We start from the raw sequence: 17410 nt of genomic DNA on the forward strand, positions 1-17410 counted from the left end.
CAGCACTCAATTCTGCCCCGGTGTCAATCAACACGTTTAGTTGTAGGTCGTGCATATTAACGGACACTACTATCTGTCTACACTTGTCCTCGACTGTTTCTTTATTTTCCCACAGTAAATCCTCGTCTATATCCAGGTCATTCCAGAAAAAACCATCCGGCTTTGATCCTAAATCCGATTTATCTGGCGGCTTTTTCAGCCTCTGTTTACATACAGTTTTAATTTTAACACGTTTGTCCTGAGGCTTAGTCTGTAGCTTCGCCTCCAATACCGAAACCTTTTCCTGTAACTCGTCAACTAGTGAGTGTTGCTTTGCTATCAATTCACTAATCGTCACCTTCGTTGATTCCACTTTGGTCAGATTAATCTCATCCGCCAATCTACCTGGAGAAATGTGCCCAGTAGTATCTGCAATTACTTCCTCTGGATCTGCGCAACCCACACTGCTACCGTCTGACCGTATAACGTCAGCTCTAACCTCGTACACGCTGTAATCTACGTGCTTTTCTACCAATCGTGTCCGGCTATCACTAAAATTTTCGTAATCTTTCTCCTTAATACTCTCGCAATATTTAAACTGGAGGTTTGCGTCGGATGGGTCGGCTACTTCTACCACTACAACTTTCGGTAAAGTCTGCCGGTTAGGGCCAGAACTTTCCGTTACTACTTCAACATTCAATTCCTGCGGGACGAAACACGACGCATCTTGCTCGTGCTCCCCATTAACATCAACTATTTCTAGTAAAGTCTGCCGGTTAGGGCCAGAACTTTCTATCACTTCACAACTACTATCCTCCTGTGGGACGAGACGCGGCAAATCCTGCCCGCGCTCCCTATAAACACTTCTCCCGTACAGGCCCCTATAATCTCTTAGTTCGTCGTATAAGCGACCGAACTGCCGTAACCAGACCTCATCCCTCTCTGCATCCCCTCGCTCAATGACGGACGTGTTATCCGACATCTGATCTTCTCTCAACAATTGCGAATCATTCTTAAACTCAATCTCCAGTTCCGCTGTGGGTATTACAGCTGCCACTTTATAATCGATTTCCGGAACACTACTTAAATTGTTCTCACTGACAGTGAATGTATTTTCTGCTGCCATGTATACAGCTGATTTACTACTTGTGGGCGCACTCCTTTCTCCTAACACTGGCACACTCTCCCGCCGTTGATTATTCCATACGGAATTTTCATAACGACGACACCTGGGTTTTCTCCTGTTATTGGGCCGCCAAAATTTCTCCACGCCCGGTCGGCCCCTCACCGGCGCGGCTAATGGTTTCCCTGTCTCGTCCCAGCAGATACGCTCCCCGGATACTGCTGAGGCGGCTGGTCACACCCTCTGGCGTTATTACTATTCTGCGCAGCCCGTATCACGCTAGTATGATACTGGTTTCCGTCATTCCGGTTATTATTTGCATTGTACCGATTGTTATTACGGTCCGAACCATTATTGTCATTGCTGTGGTATGCATTATTCCCATGGTTATCGTTGTTATGGTTGGGGTGGTACCCGTTGTTGTTACCACGGCCTCTACCACTGTCGCGATTATTGCGCCAATTGTCCTCGTCCTCAACTCTTTCCAGGAAATCATTGATTGTCCTGTAATTGCTTCCTACGTAGCGTTTTGTATCATCTGGAAGCTTTTTGTAGAGTTCCCAGACTATTTCGGATTCCGAGCGGCGATCACGCAAATATTCCAACTTGCGGATCCAGCCCTCACAAAACTCCTTCATCGAAACGCGCGAATTCGCATCGAAAGGCCTCGATACGACAAATTCGCGCCAGACACTTTGCTGTTTTTGCTCCGACCAGTATTCAGCCAGAAACAAATTTTTAAACTCGTCAAAAGTCAGGTTCGTAATGTTGAGGTTTAAGCCCCAACGCTTGGCATCACCAGCCAGCACATCAATAACCGCATTAATTTTTCTCTCATTAGTCCATGATCTGGGTAAAACTCTTTCACAATTCTTAATGAAATCCGTCGCGTGTATACCGCCTTTTTTCAAGGGGTCGAACCGCTCCTCTTTCGTCAACAATTCCGAACTATGTGCACAGATTGGCACATAGCTCTGTTTTTCGTCAAGTTTCTTTTCTAATTCCGACACTCTCATAATTACTTGGCAAGTGGTTGTCGCAAGCGTTTCCACTTCCCTCTTTTTCTCTTCGCAGGTATTAGCCTGCTTCGTCACTTTGGTATCTACTTCGGATACTAAAGCCTTTAAAGTTTCCACCTTCTTTTGATCCTCTTTTTTCACTAATTGAATTTGTTCCGTCACCTTATTCTCGATGATCGGAGCAACTGATTCTCCTACACTTTTCTCGATTCTGCTAATTTCGGAATCAAAACGAGTATTTATGCTCGCAATTTCCGCCTGAACGCCTATCATTTCCTGTTTAAGATTACCGATTTCGGTATTAATTACAACAATATCTTCTTTGATTTTATCAACTTTTGTATTAACAACTCCAACATTGTTGTTAACAACATTAATAGCTTTGTTCTGATTGTCTAGCTTTCGTTCAATTTTTTCAGACTGAGCTTCTTGCTTGGCAGACAGAGCTATAATTTCTACCGATTGACTCTTGATTTCATTAATCAAAACATTCAATAAATCAGTTAAATTCCCGGAGACTACCGGTTTTACTTCCGTAGCTGGTTCCTCTATACATGTTCCCCCGTATTCATCATCAAGGGGTACAGATTTGATTTTCGCTTCCGATTCCGAAACATTTTCTAAAGTTTGGAATTCCATTTCTGCTCTTTGTTGCGTTTCGGCGGTCGCGTCTTTCATGCTAGCCGCCTGCCCCTGAACAATGGGAACCGCCGTGCGCGTTTCCCACTGTTCGACCGATTGTTCCGTATCCAAGTCTACCAAATTTTGGTAATTGTTGCCTTCACTCATTTTAATAATTTTCAATATAAATGACAAATCTCAAATGTAATTAGGATTACTCCCACTACTTATTCTCGCTGACGTAACGGCCTGTACGTAACCAGTACTTTGTTACGACATTTGCACCAAAGAAAATTCGTGTACAGAACAACCTCAAATCTGAAGATTGTCCTGTCACCAGGTCGCCACGTGTAACCTCCCCCTCACTTACCGACCTTAATGACAGTGAAAAATTAAACCGCGTGTACCTAATGGAAATTTGGGAAAAGCAATCGTCACTGAAGTTAATCTATCGGTAAAGAGGGAGGAAAGGGTTACATCTAAATGAAAGGAAAAATGCAAATGAAACTGGTGGAAATTAATTTTGAAAAGAGGTAAAGTTAATGAAGAAAGTAAATGTGCGGCCGTTACGTTAACAATTAACTAGTGGTAATCAGATATTTGAGATTTGGGGGAAATTACGGTCGCCAGTCCTAAGGACAATTACTATAGTAACTGAAAAAGAAAGGTTATTACACATATAATTAGCACTAGAAGCATGGCAACTGAAGGTTGACACGTGTAGTGTGAAAACTGAAAGTTTGTCAGAAGTAATAAATTTCGCTACACTCTGACTTAATTTAGCAAAAGAATTACTAAAACCGGAAAATCGAAAGTTAATTTAGTGACTGAAGTTAATAGTGAGCTTTCTTTCTGAAGCACATCGAAATTCAGTAAAATACGGTTAGTCTTGGACTACCTCAACAATCATTTCAAAAACTACTTGAATCTACGCAATTTAGAAATAAGAGATTTAACTTTGAACTTGAATTAAATGATTCTGAACAATTAACAATAGTAAAATTTAGTACGTACCAAGCTGAGCTGCAGTCACAGGTAAGCTAAAATACGGTAACAAAGCTCGCACTCTTAATTCGTGCTTGTGTAATCTGAATATTGTAGCCAGCTATTAATGCCATAACTGAACTTTGAAATTAAAGCAGTGAAAACGAATTAGCTATATTACTTTAATGCTGGCGTTTGAATTTCAACGACACTCGGGTTCATTTCGGAAAAGGAAGGGACTCTGCTTGGTGATGCAATTGGGACAATGAGCAACAAACGTTCATGCTAAGTTGCTGTAATTATAGTTACGAAAATGGAACAAGATTAAAAGCTGAGGTCTGCCATACAGCTCTAAAACTTTACGTGCGTCCAGTCTTCCTTGTCGGTTGATTGAAGGTTTGAAGCCGTCGGTCGAGGAGGTGGCGACAGTCACTCATTGTCGGCCGTCGCTGTTGCAGAAGCTGGATGTTGGCGCGCCTTCTTCTCGACACGGTCACCAGACGAAACGGGCTCTTGATGTGCGCCAGCTAATGTTTCCCGTCCGCGACACCATGTCAGAAACTATCATCGCAAGTCGAGCGCAATTACATGCTGCCAAACCCCGAAAGCGCGGCAACTCGCGGGAGCGTCACACAACACACCTGCTCCACTCGCTACTCCCGCCACCCTCCGACTGCCCTGCCCGCGCTCCACGCGGCAGAGTTAACACTACCAAAGATCCTACACACTTTGAGTCGTCACACGACCTATCGATGTAATCGTTCGATAGCAGTTTTCCCTAGGCAAGACCCAGCGTAAAAATACAAATAATATTTACGAAACAAACCAATTATACATCGACATGAGTGCATAAATATATATATACAAACAGTAAAACAATTACAATATATAAAGAGACAGAAATGTCATATCTTGAGGTAACAAAACAAGGAAAAAAATAATAGTACAATAGATGGAAATAGGAGGATATGCATTTCCGGCGTTACATAGTTTTCAGGCTCTTGTAACAGGTTGTGCTACCTAAAAATCGCACAAGCCTACCAAACATTTCACCTTATAAAACAGAGTAAATGACATATTATTTACCCTCCACCCCACATCGCATCCAGATGTCGACTGTCGCCTTAAAGGCCAGCGCAGAGCACGATTTTGTAGAATGTCGCGGCTTAGCTTCTGTGTGTGTGTGTGTGTGTGTGTGTGTGTGTGAGGGCGGGAGTATCATGATGCGTAAGTGTAGCGGGTGCAGAACGCAATTTACAGTTTGTTGTTGAAGTAATTAATATTCATCCCACGGAACTTACGTATTTAATATCAGTGTCGATGGTTCAGAATAGGTGATCTGAAAATTATACTTTCGAAATCGAGTGTCATTTCGGGAGAACAATAATCAACCGCGTCGCTTCGGCTATGGGACAGGTGGCGTACACGGAACAGTTATACATGTGAACAATAAAAGAGGGAGAGAGAGATAGAATCGGTGTGACCAAATATGACGAGCGTACATCTGTGGTTCGAATATCGTAACGCCAAACTATGAAACGGCCTCGCCGTGATCGGTCGCGCTCACGCTCGTGAAAATAAACGGCACTAGAACGGATTAGTGATAATTCCAAGATCTGTGTCACATTCCCAAACTTATAAGGTCTGTTTGAAGAGTGGATTTTGTGTGGTTGTGCTCCAAACGTTTGAGCTGAGTGATTCATGTTTTGACAACAGACTTCTTTACATTCCAACGGACTACGTGGCTGAAATGGCAATGAATGATTACATCGATTATCCGTGCACTGGTTGTGAACGATACAGCCAAAAATGTAAGTTGCTTGATTAGCAGAATATATTTGGATATTGCAAGTTAAACTTGGATCTCATTGTATGAGTGTCTCTTCAATCTGCCACAGCTTAATGTTACAGGACAAAATCTTTAGCTAGAAGTGGAAGGAGCATGAAGACAGCCGCAGGGAAAACAGTTACGCTTTGTTTAGCGACGTGGTAGTGAAATATGTAGCCTTACTTCCTGTCTGTACATGACTTTCGCAGTGTACGAACTCAGAAGGAGCGGTACTTTAGGTGCTTTATTTTCCGGCATCTTACAGACAGCCTCACATTATTCTGCACGCGCATTTACTCCGAAGCTACAGGGCATCTAACTCGTATCGCCTTCGAGAGTTTTAGGGTCCAGATAACATTTCGGATACACTGAGATTTATATGTGAAATGACAAAGTTTTCCTATAAAAGAGAGGTATTTTAATATCAAATGTGGGATTCTGTTAGGAAGTCTTTTCTGAAAGTGTGCGATTTGTAGCGTTAGGTGGAAGCAAAACATGAATGGTAATTCATATAAGAGCCGGCCGGTGTGGCCGTGCGGTTCTAGGCGCTTCAGTCTGGAACCGCGTGACCGCTACGGTCGCAGGTTCGAATCCTGCCTCGGGCATGGATGTGTGTGATGTCCTTAGGTTAGTTAGGTTTAAGTAGTTCTACGTTCTAGGGGACTGATGACCACAGATGTTAAGTCCCATAGTACTCAGAGCCAGAGCCAATTCATATAAAAAGGAATAGAAGCTTTTGAAATGTGAAACTACAGAATAACGCTGAATATTAGATGGATATATCGGATAACTGATGTAGAGATCCTGAAATCAGTTGGGGAGGAAAGACGTTTGGGGCACAACTTGGCAAATGAAAGGGGTGGCTTGGCAGAACTCAGCCAGAGGCATAAAAGAATGTTTAATTTGGCAATGGAGGAAACTGTAGGGGGGGGGGGGGGGGGGTAATTGTGGAAAGAGTACGGGGCTTGGATACGGTAAGCAGGATCAGATGGATGTACGGCGCACTATTTATGCAGGTATGGAAAGTGGTGTATCCAGCGATTCGGAGATCGATACCTGCGATGTGTGTGTGTGTGTGTGTGTGTGTGTGTGTGTGTTCCACCAGCATCAGCGCACAGAACACCGCCTTTCAATCCTGGGATACGCGTCCCAGTCAGCTTCTGCCGGTTCACAATAAATGTGGCAACACGCCTGGCGCGCCAGTTCTTGCGTTCTCTCCTCGATCGCTGGTAATAGCCTGTCATCCGGCTATGTCAATGGACTTTGAGGGGTTTCCTGTGCCGGTCGTATTCGCACCCACAGGTGATAATCGATTACGCCTGGACCTGGTTTCGAGTACTGCACTTGTGTTCTGAGTACCCAGTGTCCTGTGCTCTGTCAGCGAGGTGTGTACCACGACTCAACAGAGGCTCTCACAAGTTACACTATCGCGGAAAATTGCATGGAACCAATATTTGGGCTAATGACAACAACAACAACGACGACGACGACGGCGACGACACTTGTAACATTCCTGACTGGACCAGATACGTTTTGATACGCGAAACGCGTGGGAGTTACATTCTCTGAAATCAGGAGATCGCGTTTTTACGTGTCCTGAAGCGTTGCAGACTGAACGACGCCGTCTACAATTGTAGCAGCTGCTGCATTTTTAGGATGTGGAACACCTGTTATTCCACAGCAGAGGACGGTAAACTTTGATTACTAATAATATCGTTACGGAACTTCTTCCGCCAAAAGGGTGAGATGGGAAACCACGCCGCGCGGGATTAGCCGAGCGGTCCAAGGCGCTGCAGTCATGGACTGTGCGGCTGGTCCTGGCGGAGGTTCGAGTCCTCCGTCGAGCATGTGTGTGTGTGTGTTTGTCCTTAGGATAATTTAGGTTAAGTAGTGTGTAAGCTTAGGGACTGATGACCTTAGCAGTTAAGTCCCATAAGATTTCACACACATTTGAACATTTTTTTGGGAAACCACATTGACCAAGGTGTTATGGTGTATGTTGTAACGATCAAGCCTCCTACGAATCTATGAGACTACGAAATTTGATACAGAAATAGGAATTGAAATCTGTAGAGGCTGGATGAGTACAGCAAAAGTTCTCATTCTGAAAACTTAACCTAGAAATACAGCCTCCTAGCCATTGCAAGCTCGTGAGCCGGGCACAAAGTAGAGAACGCGCTGTAATTGTTCTTCATAGGAGTGGGAGGACAGACTTGCATGCCAGACCGTGACAGGAAACCAATAAGCATATAGGAATTAAAGTAACTGATACCGAATTATTATTAACAGTGAAATACAATTGCTTATGGTCGATATAAGGCTGACTGACGAGTGGAAGTACGGAATTGATTATCTAAAAGATAAGAAAATAGCATCAAAAGTAACCAGTGAGTGGGTCAATCTCCCGGTAATTATTGGACGCCGATATTTACTGTAGCGCTATACTACTGTAATGATTTAATATGCCGATTAGTGTTTTGAAAAGATACACATTCTTTTATTCCTTAGACAAGAACAGTAAAAAAGAATTGGTAAGTCGTCTTAGTAACTTAGAAGCGAGGATGGAATGTGGTTCTAACTGCAATAACTTATTTCCTTTTCAGATTTAGTAATCATCTGTCTTACTGCTCTACTTATGAATACGAATATAGCTCCAACTACTACCTTGTAAGCCAGGGAGTTATCATCAATAACGTAATAACTATGCTGTGGTGCATGTTCTGTACTGAAGCACAGATGATGAAGTATATTTATGGTAGTACAAATAATAAATTACACATTTAATTCAGCTAGTGTTTTTATAATACGTAGGTAAACCAGATAGAGCTATAACTACTAGACTGAACACGAAAAGAGTTGGAGACTGAAAAGGAAAAGGTGTTAATTTTACGCCACCAGTTGTCCGGTGGTCGAAATTTTTAGCACAATATGTTTCGAGACTACGTTATCTTATTATTAAATGATGTAAAACAAGGAAACCCGACCTCGCAATACTACACTGACTGACAACAATATAAAAATATTTATGTCTTCCTGTAGCATAACATACCTTAAAGCTTCTATGCCATTAGGCAATTTCAAACGAGTCGCTTGGGTTAGCCGCGCGGTCTGGGGCACCTTGTCCCGTTTCGCTCTACTCACCCCGTTGGAGGTTCGAGTCCTCCCTCGGGCATGGGTGTGTGTGTTGTCCATAGCGTAAATTAGTTTAAGTTAGATTAAGTAACGTAAGCCTAGGGATCGACGACCTCAGCACTTTGGTCCCATAGTCTTCACCACAAATTTCCAATTTTCAAACGAAAACAACACAGCAGGAAACATGCATTGTCAAACGAAAATCTGTTCTTGAAACTTCTCATGTTGGAGTGTTGTACTTTCCAGGCATAGTTCTAAACTAAAGACAGACCGTTTTCACCTACCAAAGATAGTACTTCCCTGTGACCAACGGTTGTATCGTAGCCCTCAGTGTTGCCACTGTCAACGATGAAATATATGAATATTATATGTTAAAATTTAGCAAAATTCTAAAACCCATTACTACATCTATGTTGCAACATGTCCATCGATGCCTTATCACTTTCCCGCGTCAGTAGGTGTTTCCCAGAATCCCTTGGAAAGAAACTTCTGAAAGTCCTTACAGGAAGCAACAATTTACACAGGAGTGCTACGAGTGAGGGCAGGAGATGACAGCTGAAGTGCTTGCATCATTTCTTGAAGCTGAATGGAGTACAGGCCTGGATATTAAATACCTGCGTAGAGTGGTCTCACCGCTGCCCGAGACGTCCCTAGACACGTCTTGATTGGTCATCGACACTCAGCTCTTAGTGGCGCCCGTCACTGAAGACAGTTCAGCTCGTAGCGGGACTCATCACTGAAGGCAGTTCAGCTGCAGTCGATGGGATTCCAGGCTGAAGATGTGTCTCGAGACGCCATGGGCATTGGTGAGATACCGACCGGACTGTCACCCACAATACGGGCCGTCAGCCAGGAGTGATGGTCTCATGTGTCTTTTTTTCATTTTTTTTAGCAGGACCAGTTTGGTTGTCATCCATGGCAGCCTAACAGCCCAGTACGTTCACGATATCCTACGCCCTGTTTTGTTGCCCTTCATGGCAAGTCATCCTGGGCTAACATTTCAGCAAGATAATGCCCGCCCGCACACGGCGAGAGTTTCCGCTACTTGTCTGCGTGCTTCTCAAACTCTGCCTTGACCAGTAAGCAGTAAGGTCTCCGGATCTCCGGAAGGACTCACACAACTCTATCAACCTGTGCCAAGCGTAACAACTGCTTGCATAAGGACAAGAAGTGGACCAACACGTTATTGACTTGCTCAACTTGTAAACCTCTTTCTCTTAAATAAATCATCCGGTGTTTTTCAGAAATCGTAATCTTTTGTTTGCCTGTACATGTACGTCACATCTACCTATTTCCGCCCCATTCGGATAATTCCTTCGTGGTGCGTCCGTTGTTTTTTATCCCTCTTAAAATGTGCTTCATTCTTATGCATTTCGTCAGGTCATTCATTCATTTCTTCTTCAGACCCTTCACATGCTATAAGTATATCGTGAACATATCAGAATTGTAAGTCTTGACTACAACACAATATAAGGACTTGAGGAAGGTTTACCAATCATCTGCAGCCTGAACAAACATACCATCCTACAGATGGTGGAAACTGTCTCAAGTGTCCAAAATAGGAAACAGTAAGAGCACATTGGTGCGGCCAGGAGATGAAATGAAACAAGGTGTTCTCTAGTATAAAGAACATGTGCTCAATGTTTCAAGGACAACTTAGTAGTTTAAGCACAGTTTCTCTGAATGCCATTGTTCACTCCTGAAAACAGATTTTTTTACTACCAAAAATACATTAGCATGTTAATACCGCACATTTTCGTGTGTTTTGCTCCTCTTCCCTTCCAGTAGCCCTTTTGGCCCCATTCCTCTTACCACCCTACAGCCATCATCGCTGATTCTACACTGACGACCAAATGCTTAATAGCGTGTTGGTTTGGCGCTGGAACGTAATAAAGCGGCGATGTAAGTGGCACGGATTCGACAAGTCGTTGCTAGTTTTGCGGAGGTGTGTGGCACCAAATGTCTACGCTTTGGTCACCCACTTCCCAGGAATCAAAGTGGGTTGAGTATATGATCTTCAGACCATTGTAGCACGGTCCTGGCTTTGTGACGAGGACAGCCACACTGCAGGAATATGGCCTCGCCGTCAGGCAGACGAGTACATCTACATCTACATACGTACACCGCATGCCACTATATCGTGTGTGGTGGGGTAATGAACTCGCCATTTTATTTCCTGTTCCCCTCTCGAATGGAGCGGAGAAAAAATGTTTATATGCTTCCGTACAAGCCCTAATTTCTCTTATCTCGTCTTCGTGACCATTAGGCAAAACGAACGCTGGCATCAGTACAGTTCTTCTGCAGGCAGCTGCAAATGCCTGCTCTCTATTCTTTCCCAACAATGTTTCGCGCAAAGAACATCGTCTTCCCTTCAGGAATTCCAATTTGAGTTTACGAAACATCCCCGTAACACTCGCTTGTTGGTCGAACCTTCCTGTAACACATGTAGCACCACGGTTCTGCGTTGCTTCGATGTCTTCCTATAATCCGACCTGGTGGAGTACTCAAGACTCTGTCGCACTAGAGTTTTATACGCGATATTCTTTATGGACGAGCTGCACTTTCCTAGAAATCTGCCGACAAGCCGAAGTCGGCCATTCGCCGTCCCTCCTACTGTCCTTACATGGTCGTTCGATTTCATATCACTTTGCAGCGCTGCGCCTAGACATTTAACCGACGTGATTGTTTGAAGCAGAACACCACTAATACTGTATTCGAATATTACAGTATTGTTTTTTTTGCTCATCTGCTTTACTTACATTTTTATACATTTACAGCAAGCTGCCGTTCACCACACCATATAGAAATTCCGTCTAAGTCATGCTGCATCCCTCTGCAGTGATTCAACGTTGATACTTTCCTGTATAGTACAGCGTCAGTAGCAAACCGTCGCAGACTGCTGCTCACCATGTCCGTCAGATCATTTATGCGTACAGAACACGTGGTCTCGCCACACATCCCCGGAGAACTCCTGCCGATAGCCTTATCTCTGATGTACAATCCCAATCGATTACAACTTACGAGGTTCTATTACTTGAAAAGCCACTCACATATCTGGGAACTTGTTCCGTGTGCTCGGATCTTCGTCAATAGTCTGTAGTAGGACACCGTGTCAAACGCTTTCTGGAACTACAGGAATATGGCACCTGCCTGTTGTCATTCATCTATGGTTCGCAGGATACCATGCGAGAAAAGGGTAAGCACGAAGGGATGCTAGTAGTCCTCAAATAGTACTGACGTAATCCGCAGCTGCCGTGGTGCGTTCGATTACTGCTGCAAGTCCCGTTGATGAGCAGGTGAATGTTCCCCATTCTATAATACTGCCCCAGTGACCTGATTTCGTGGTGTGGTACATGTTTCGAGCAGCCATTCGGCAGGATGAGGTGCGTGGGGTAGCCGCGCGATCTACGGCGCCTTGCCACGGTTCGGGCAGCTCCCCCGTCGGAGGTTCGAGTCCTCCCTCGGGCACAGGTTTCTGTGTTGTCCTTAGCTTACGTTAGTTTAAATTAGATTAAGTAGTGTGTGAGCCTAAGGAGCGATGACCTCAGCAGTTTGGTCCCATTGGAACTTACCACAGATTTCCCAAAGTTTTAACTTCGGTGACAGTGTACCAGGACGCGACATTCAAACTGGTGTAACAAGAAACATGATTCATCGCATGAGACGACAAGTTTCCACTAATCTGGGATCCCGTGGGCACAGCAATCATAATTAGGAGTGTCGTTGGGTTGGTTCAAATGGCTCTGAGCACTATGGCACTCAACAGCTGAGGTCATCAGTCCCCTAGAACTTAGAACTACTTAAACCTAACTAACCTAAGGACATCACACACATCCATTCCCGAGGCAGGATTCGAACCTTCGACCGTAGCATTCGCGCGGTTCCGGACTGAAGCGCCTAGAACCGCTCGGCCACCGCGGCCGGCTGTCGTTGGGTCATCGTGGAAAACCGCAGGTGTCGTTTCCTATGCTGCCCCATGTCCAACCCTATACGCTTGTTAGGATCCTACATCCTCACATGTCAAACGATTTGTCACTATGTGCAATATCTGAGAGTAAATTTATCGATCTACTTCATCGCAATGACTGTGTTGCTGCTAACTGTGGTTTAGCTGATGCAAAATTCCACGCTAATCGCTAATCTCTGACAAAGTTTTGAATAATGTCTGATTGTCATTACTGGGCGTGAGCATTTAGCGTGGCAGTCTATCGGGGTACGGTCTGAGCGTGAGAGCGTAACCGTTAAGCTGAAACTATACGTACTCCGGCAGCGCTAGGATGGCATTACTAATTTGTTTGGAATATGATTATTCACGCCGCGTTTATTCACTTGAGAGTTTGAGTGGGGAAAGAACTATGCCGTTTGGTGGCATGTGGGATAATGCTAACCTATGCATTTTTGAAAGTGTCTGCTATGAGTAGCCATTGCGGCGCCACCCATCGGAGGTTCGAGTCCTCCCTCGGGCATGGGTGTGTGTGTTGTCCATAGCGGATGTTAGTTTAAGTTAGATTAAGTAGTGTGAAAGACTAGGGACCGATGACCTCAGCAGTTTGGTCCAAAAGGAACTTGCCACAAATTATTATTGAGTAGCCATTTCAGCGACAAACCGTTCAGTTCGATCTGCTAACAATGTGTTCTTAATCGAACTCGCCATGAGCTGCTTCCTTAAATTCTCAGCTATTATCCCCGTGGGCACACTTTTCTCTTAGTTTTCATAGCTTTACATTTCTGTTTTTGAATGTATTTTTAATATTTGAATAATAAACTGAATAAAATTGAATATGTAGTTGACTAGTTTTTTACAGTTCCAATAAAAATTAAGCAAACTATTCAGTTTGAAATAGTTGTTTAGGACATAATACATAATAACCACACATATTCCATCCGAACAGACTTTTGAAGACCTAACGGTACCGACCGACCGCCAAGTCATTCTCAGACGATGCGCGTCACTGGATGCGGATATGGAGGGCATTTGGTACACACAACGCAGTTTTTTTCGTTACCGAAGCCGCTACTTCTCAGTCAAGTACCTCCTCAATTGGCGTGACAAGGGCTGAGTGCACCCCGCTTACCACCAGTGCTCGGTAGACATGGACGGTGATCCACCGAAGTGCTAATCAAACCCGACAGCGCTTGACTTCGGTGATCTGATTGGAACCGGTGTTACCACTGCGGCAAGTTCAACGGCGCAATCATACATACACTGTCGATAAATTTAAATGTTAATGTTACACTACTTTTTCATGTAATCGCAAAGTACGTTTTAATTCAGGCTGAAATTGTACGAATTACGAGTTTTAAGTGCTACTGGAACATATGGTCTCAGGCATCCAGAATGCTCCAAAAAGTGGTTTTAGGTCTTTTTTTTCGCAAGAGGATCTCCCGTTTTGATCACCTCGTGATCTATACCGTATTTACTAAGTCGTCTCTCCCAATAAATTTGTGCTGGTGACGCCCTTGGTTACAGGCGCCCAGGAAGATACGGTATTCCTTGACTTTCTACACCATGCCGCATTGCCACCCGATGCGCGATGTACAAGCGGACGGAATACCGGAGCAACTCTGTGACTAGATTGAAAAGGTTCTAGCAGACACGACACAGCATGCCAATCTCAACAGAAGGATGCCTTCGGATGCGCAAGTAATTTCTGACGTGCCCCAAGGAAGTGTTATAGGACCTTTAAATTTCAAAATATGTGTAAGTGGTTACTAGATAAACTCGAAATTTCCATGAGGCTTTTCGCGAATGACACTATCGTATACAGAAAAATCGCAAAGCTAGAAAACAGAAGCGAAATTCACGGGGACCTGCAGAGACTGGAAGCTTGGTGCAGGGATTGGCAGTTGACCGTCAAGATAAACAAATGTAACATATTTCGTATGCGTAGGCAGAAATACCCATTATTGTATGATTACGTGAATGCAGAACAATCACTGGAAACAGTTACTTCCGTAAGATGGGAGTATGTGTACGGAGCGATTTAAATTGGAACGACCACATGAAATATCTCGCGGGTAAGGCAGACGCCAGACTGAGATTCATGCGAAGAATCCTCAGGGAATGTAGTTCACCCGCAAAAGAGGGAGCTTACAAGTGCCACCGTCGACCAACACTTCAGTACAGCTCGCCAGTCTGGGATCCGTATCAGGCGGGATTGATAGAGCGAATAGAAAAGATGCAAGGAAGAGTAGCACGTTTCGTTACAGATTCGTTTAATAAGAATGAAACCGCCACGGAAATGCTCAGCCAATTCCACAGACGCTGCAAGGGAGGCGTCCTTCATCATGCTGCCGTTACTGTTAAAGTTACAAGAGGCTACGAGTTAGCCAATATGCCGCTTTCTCCTTCGCAGATCTCGCGAGAAGACCACGAAAGTAGAATTGGAGAGATACCTGCACACATTGAGGTTTACCAGCAATCTTTCTTAGACAGGAAAGGGGGGACGTGATGCTGCTACACAAGGTACCCTTCTGCGTACAGGCATGCACACATGAAGATACAGCTAATTTGAAATGGTCTTAGCAATATGTTGTTTGCCTTTAGAAAGTGTCATCAACAACTCGAGACACTATGATAGATTTTCCTTTAAAGCAGAACTGTAGTCTTATTTCTATATTTAAAGGATGTATGACGTAATGATTGTGACTATTCATGTAAAAATTAATAGTTTCAAATTACCTTAAAAGTTTTCTTGACTGTGTATCTACGTAAACAGGTACAGATTGCTATTTCATTTTCATTTGTATGACCGAATATCATCGCTGATTGTTCGAGAAGTGTCACAATTTACAGTAAGATAGGCTTTCAGTAAGTAATACAACAATTTTTTTTCTAAAAGCAGGATGGTTTTATTCAGGATTCCGATGCACCATTTATTACGCACTCATTTGGATACAAAACCCTGTTTCTCGGCCTATTACTGGGAGGGACTGTAAGCCCGCATGGTACCCCTACACTGGTCGACGTCGGAGCCAGCATCTTGCTATATCAACAACCTGCCCATCATCCACGTACCGGTTCCAGTGGATTGTATTTTTCATTGGTCTATACAGTTGGAAGGTGGAAGGTGTGAGATCCGAGCTGTAAGGAGGACGAGGAAGAACAATCCAACGAAATTTTGAGAGCGCCTCTCCGATGTGCAGACTCTTGTGAGGCCTTGCGTTGTCACGCAGAAAGAGAAGTCTGTTTGCTCTTTTGTGGCTATGCACACTCTGAAGTCGGTTCTTCAGGTTTGGGCGACCTTGTTGCAAGGATAAACGCCCAACGACTCACCGTTCTTTTGTTCATGCTAGATCTCCTAAGACATTCTACAAGTGCCTATAAATACGTGCGATGTTCTGGTTATCCTTTAAAAGAAACTCGATGATAGCTGTGTGTATGGAACTCATCTCCGTTGTAGAAGTGATTTTGAGGAGTACTTGCGGCGCTGCCACGTATCGGAAATTCATGAAACTACAGGGACTGAAGCGGGAATATTGCACGACGTTCCACAACAAATTCCGCATTTTTCCAACCGAAATTAGCCGAGAAAAGAACTGGATGGCATTACTTGTTGAACGTCCCCGTATATGCAGCTGGGACTGCCAAAGTAACCGCTGCGCGAGGTAGCCGAGCGGTGTAGGGGGTGGGGGGGGCTTGTCAGAGTCCGCCCGGCTTCCTCCGACGGAGGTTCGAATCCTCCCTCGGGTTTGAGTGTGTGTGTGTGTAGCCCTTAGCGTAAGTTACTTTAAGTTAGATTAAGTAGTGTGTAAGCTTGAGGACCGATGACCTCAGCAGTTTGGTCCCATAAGACCCTACCACAAATATCAAATTTTTTTCCAAAGTAACCTGTCTGGAAATACGCTGTTCCTATATCATTCTTGACAAAATGTAACCCATTATTGTTTGTAAGTCGGTGAGTGATCTGTAAGTGTTCTAAAATATGATTTAGATAACTGACAGAGGATCTTCAACCTGCACGTTGGCTGAAAGAAGCATTTGACCTTCTAACGCGGTTCTTGGTGGCGCTGGGGTGAGTGCACACGCGTCATCCCCGGCAATTCCGCGGTCACTGTGAGCGACGGATGGGTGGGAACGAGGGTGACTTACCAGGGACAGTCCGGAGCGCACGCGCCTTCCGGAGGGTAATTTTAGCGCGCGCGCCAGTGTAACGCAGCGCCCGCCCTGGTCGGCTCAATAATGCACTCGGCCTGTCGATGGAGGCTATTCCAGGCGGCGCGCCGCCCCCGCGCAGCCCACATCCCGCTCGGGGGTCGCCGGTGTGGCGGCAGACGTCACTGGACTCGGCCACACGGGTGGCTGACGTCATTGCGTTAATGGCGCTGCCACCTGCAACAGCTGGCGCCAGTCTGTGTCCGTGCTGATGGTAAAAACCGTGGGGTAATTGAGGGCTGATTTCTGAATGGGCAGACTATATCGTCTCCCAAACAAATGTCAGGAGACCGCAGAGTCCTGACTAATGCCGTTCTTCTCAGATGTTAAGAAAGGGATGAACTGTCGCAATAGGGAACAGTCACAAAATTATCTGAGTATTCAATATCTGTCATCAGTTTTTTGGGTTCAAAGTGAGATGCACCAACAGAAAAAATTCAAGAGTGTTCTATAAATGCTACAGACAAGTGCATGCCAAGAAATATTGCGAATGATAGGAAAGACACACCCTTGCTCAATAGTCGTTTTATAAATCTTCTATGGATGACAGCAGAGTTTCCCTACAGATT

General features: G+C 44.5%; 1 protein-coding gene across 1 annotated transcript in view; it reads right to left on the minus strand.

Annotated features, from left to right (window-relative positions):
- Positions 1-16998, minus strand: part of LOC126485075 (WAS/WASL-interacting protein family member 3-like) — a 132843-nt gene extending 115845 nt beyond the window's left edge. The window contains exon 1 of the mRNA XM_050108678.1: positions 16779-16998. Coding sequence (XP_049964635.1) covers positions 16779-16998 — 220 coding nt within the window. The remainder of the gene's footprint in view (positions 1-16778) is intronic.
- Between the last annotated feature and the right edge of the window lie 412 nt (positions 16999-17410).

This window comes from Schistocerca serialis, chromosome 6, assembly GCF_023864345.2.
Source record: "Schistocerca serialis cubense isolate TAMUIC-IGC-003099 chromosome 6, iqSchSeri2.2, whole genome shotgun sequence".
Classification (NCBI taxonomy): domain Eukaryota; kingdom Metazoa; phylum Arthropoda; class Insecta; order Orthoptera; family Acrididae; genus Schistocerca; species Schistocerca serialis.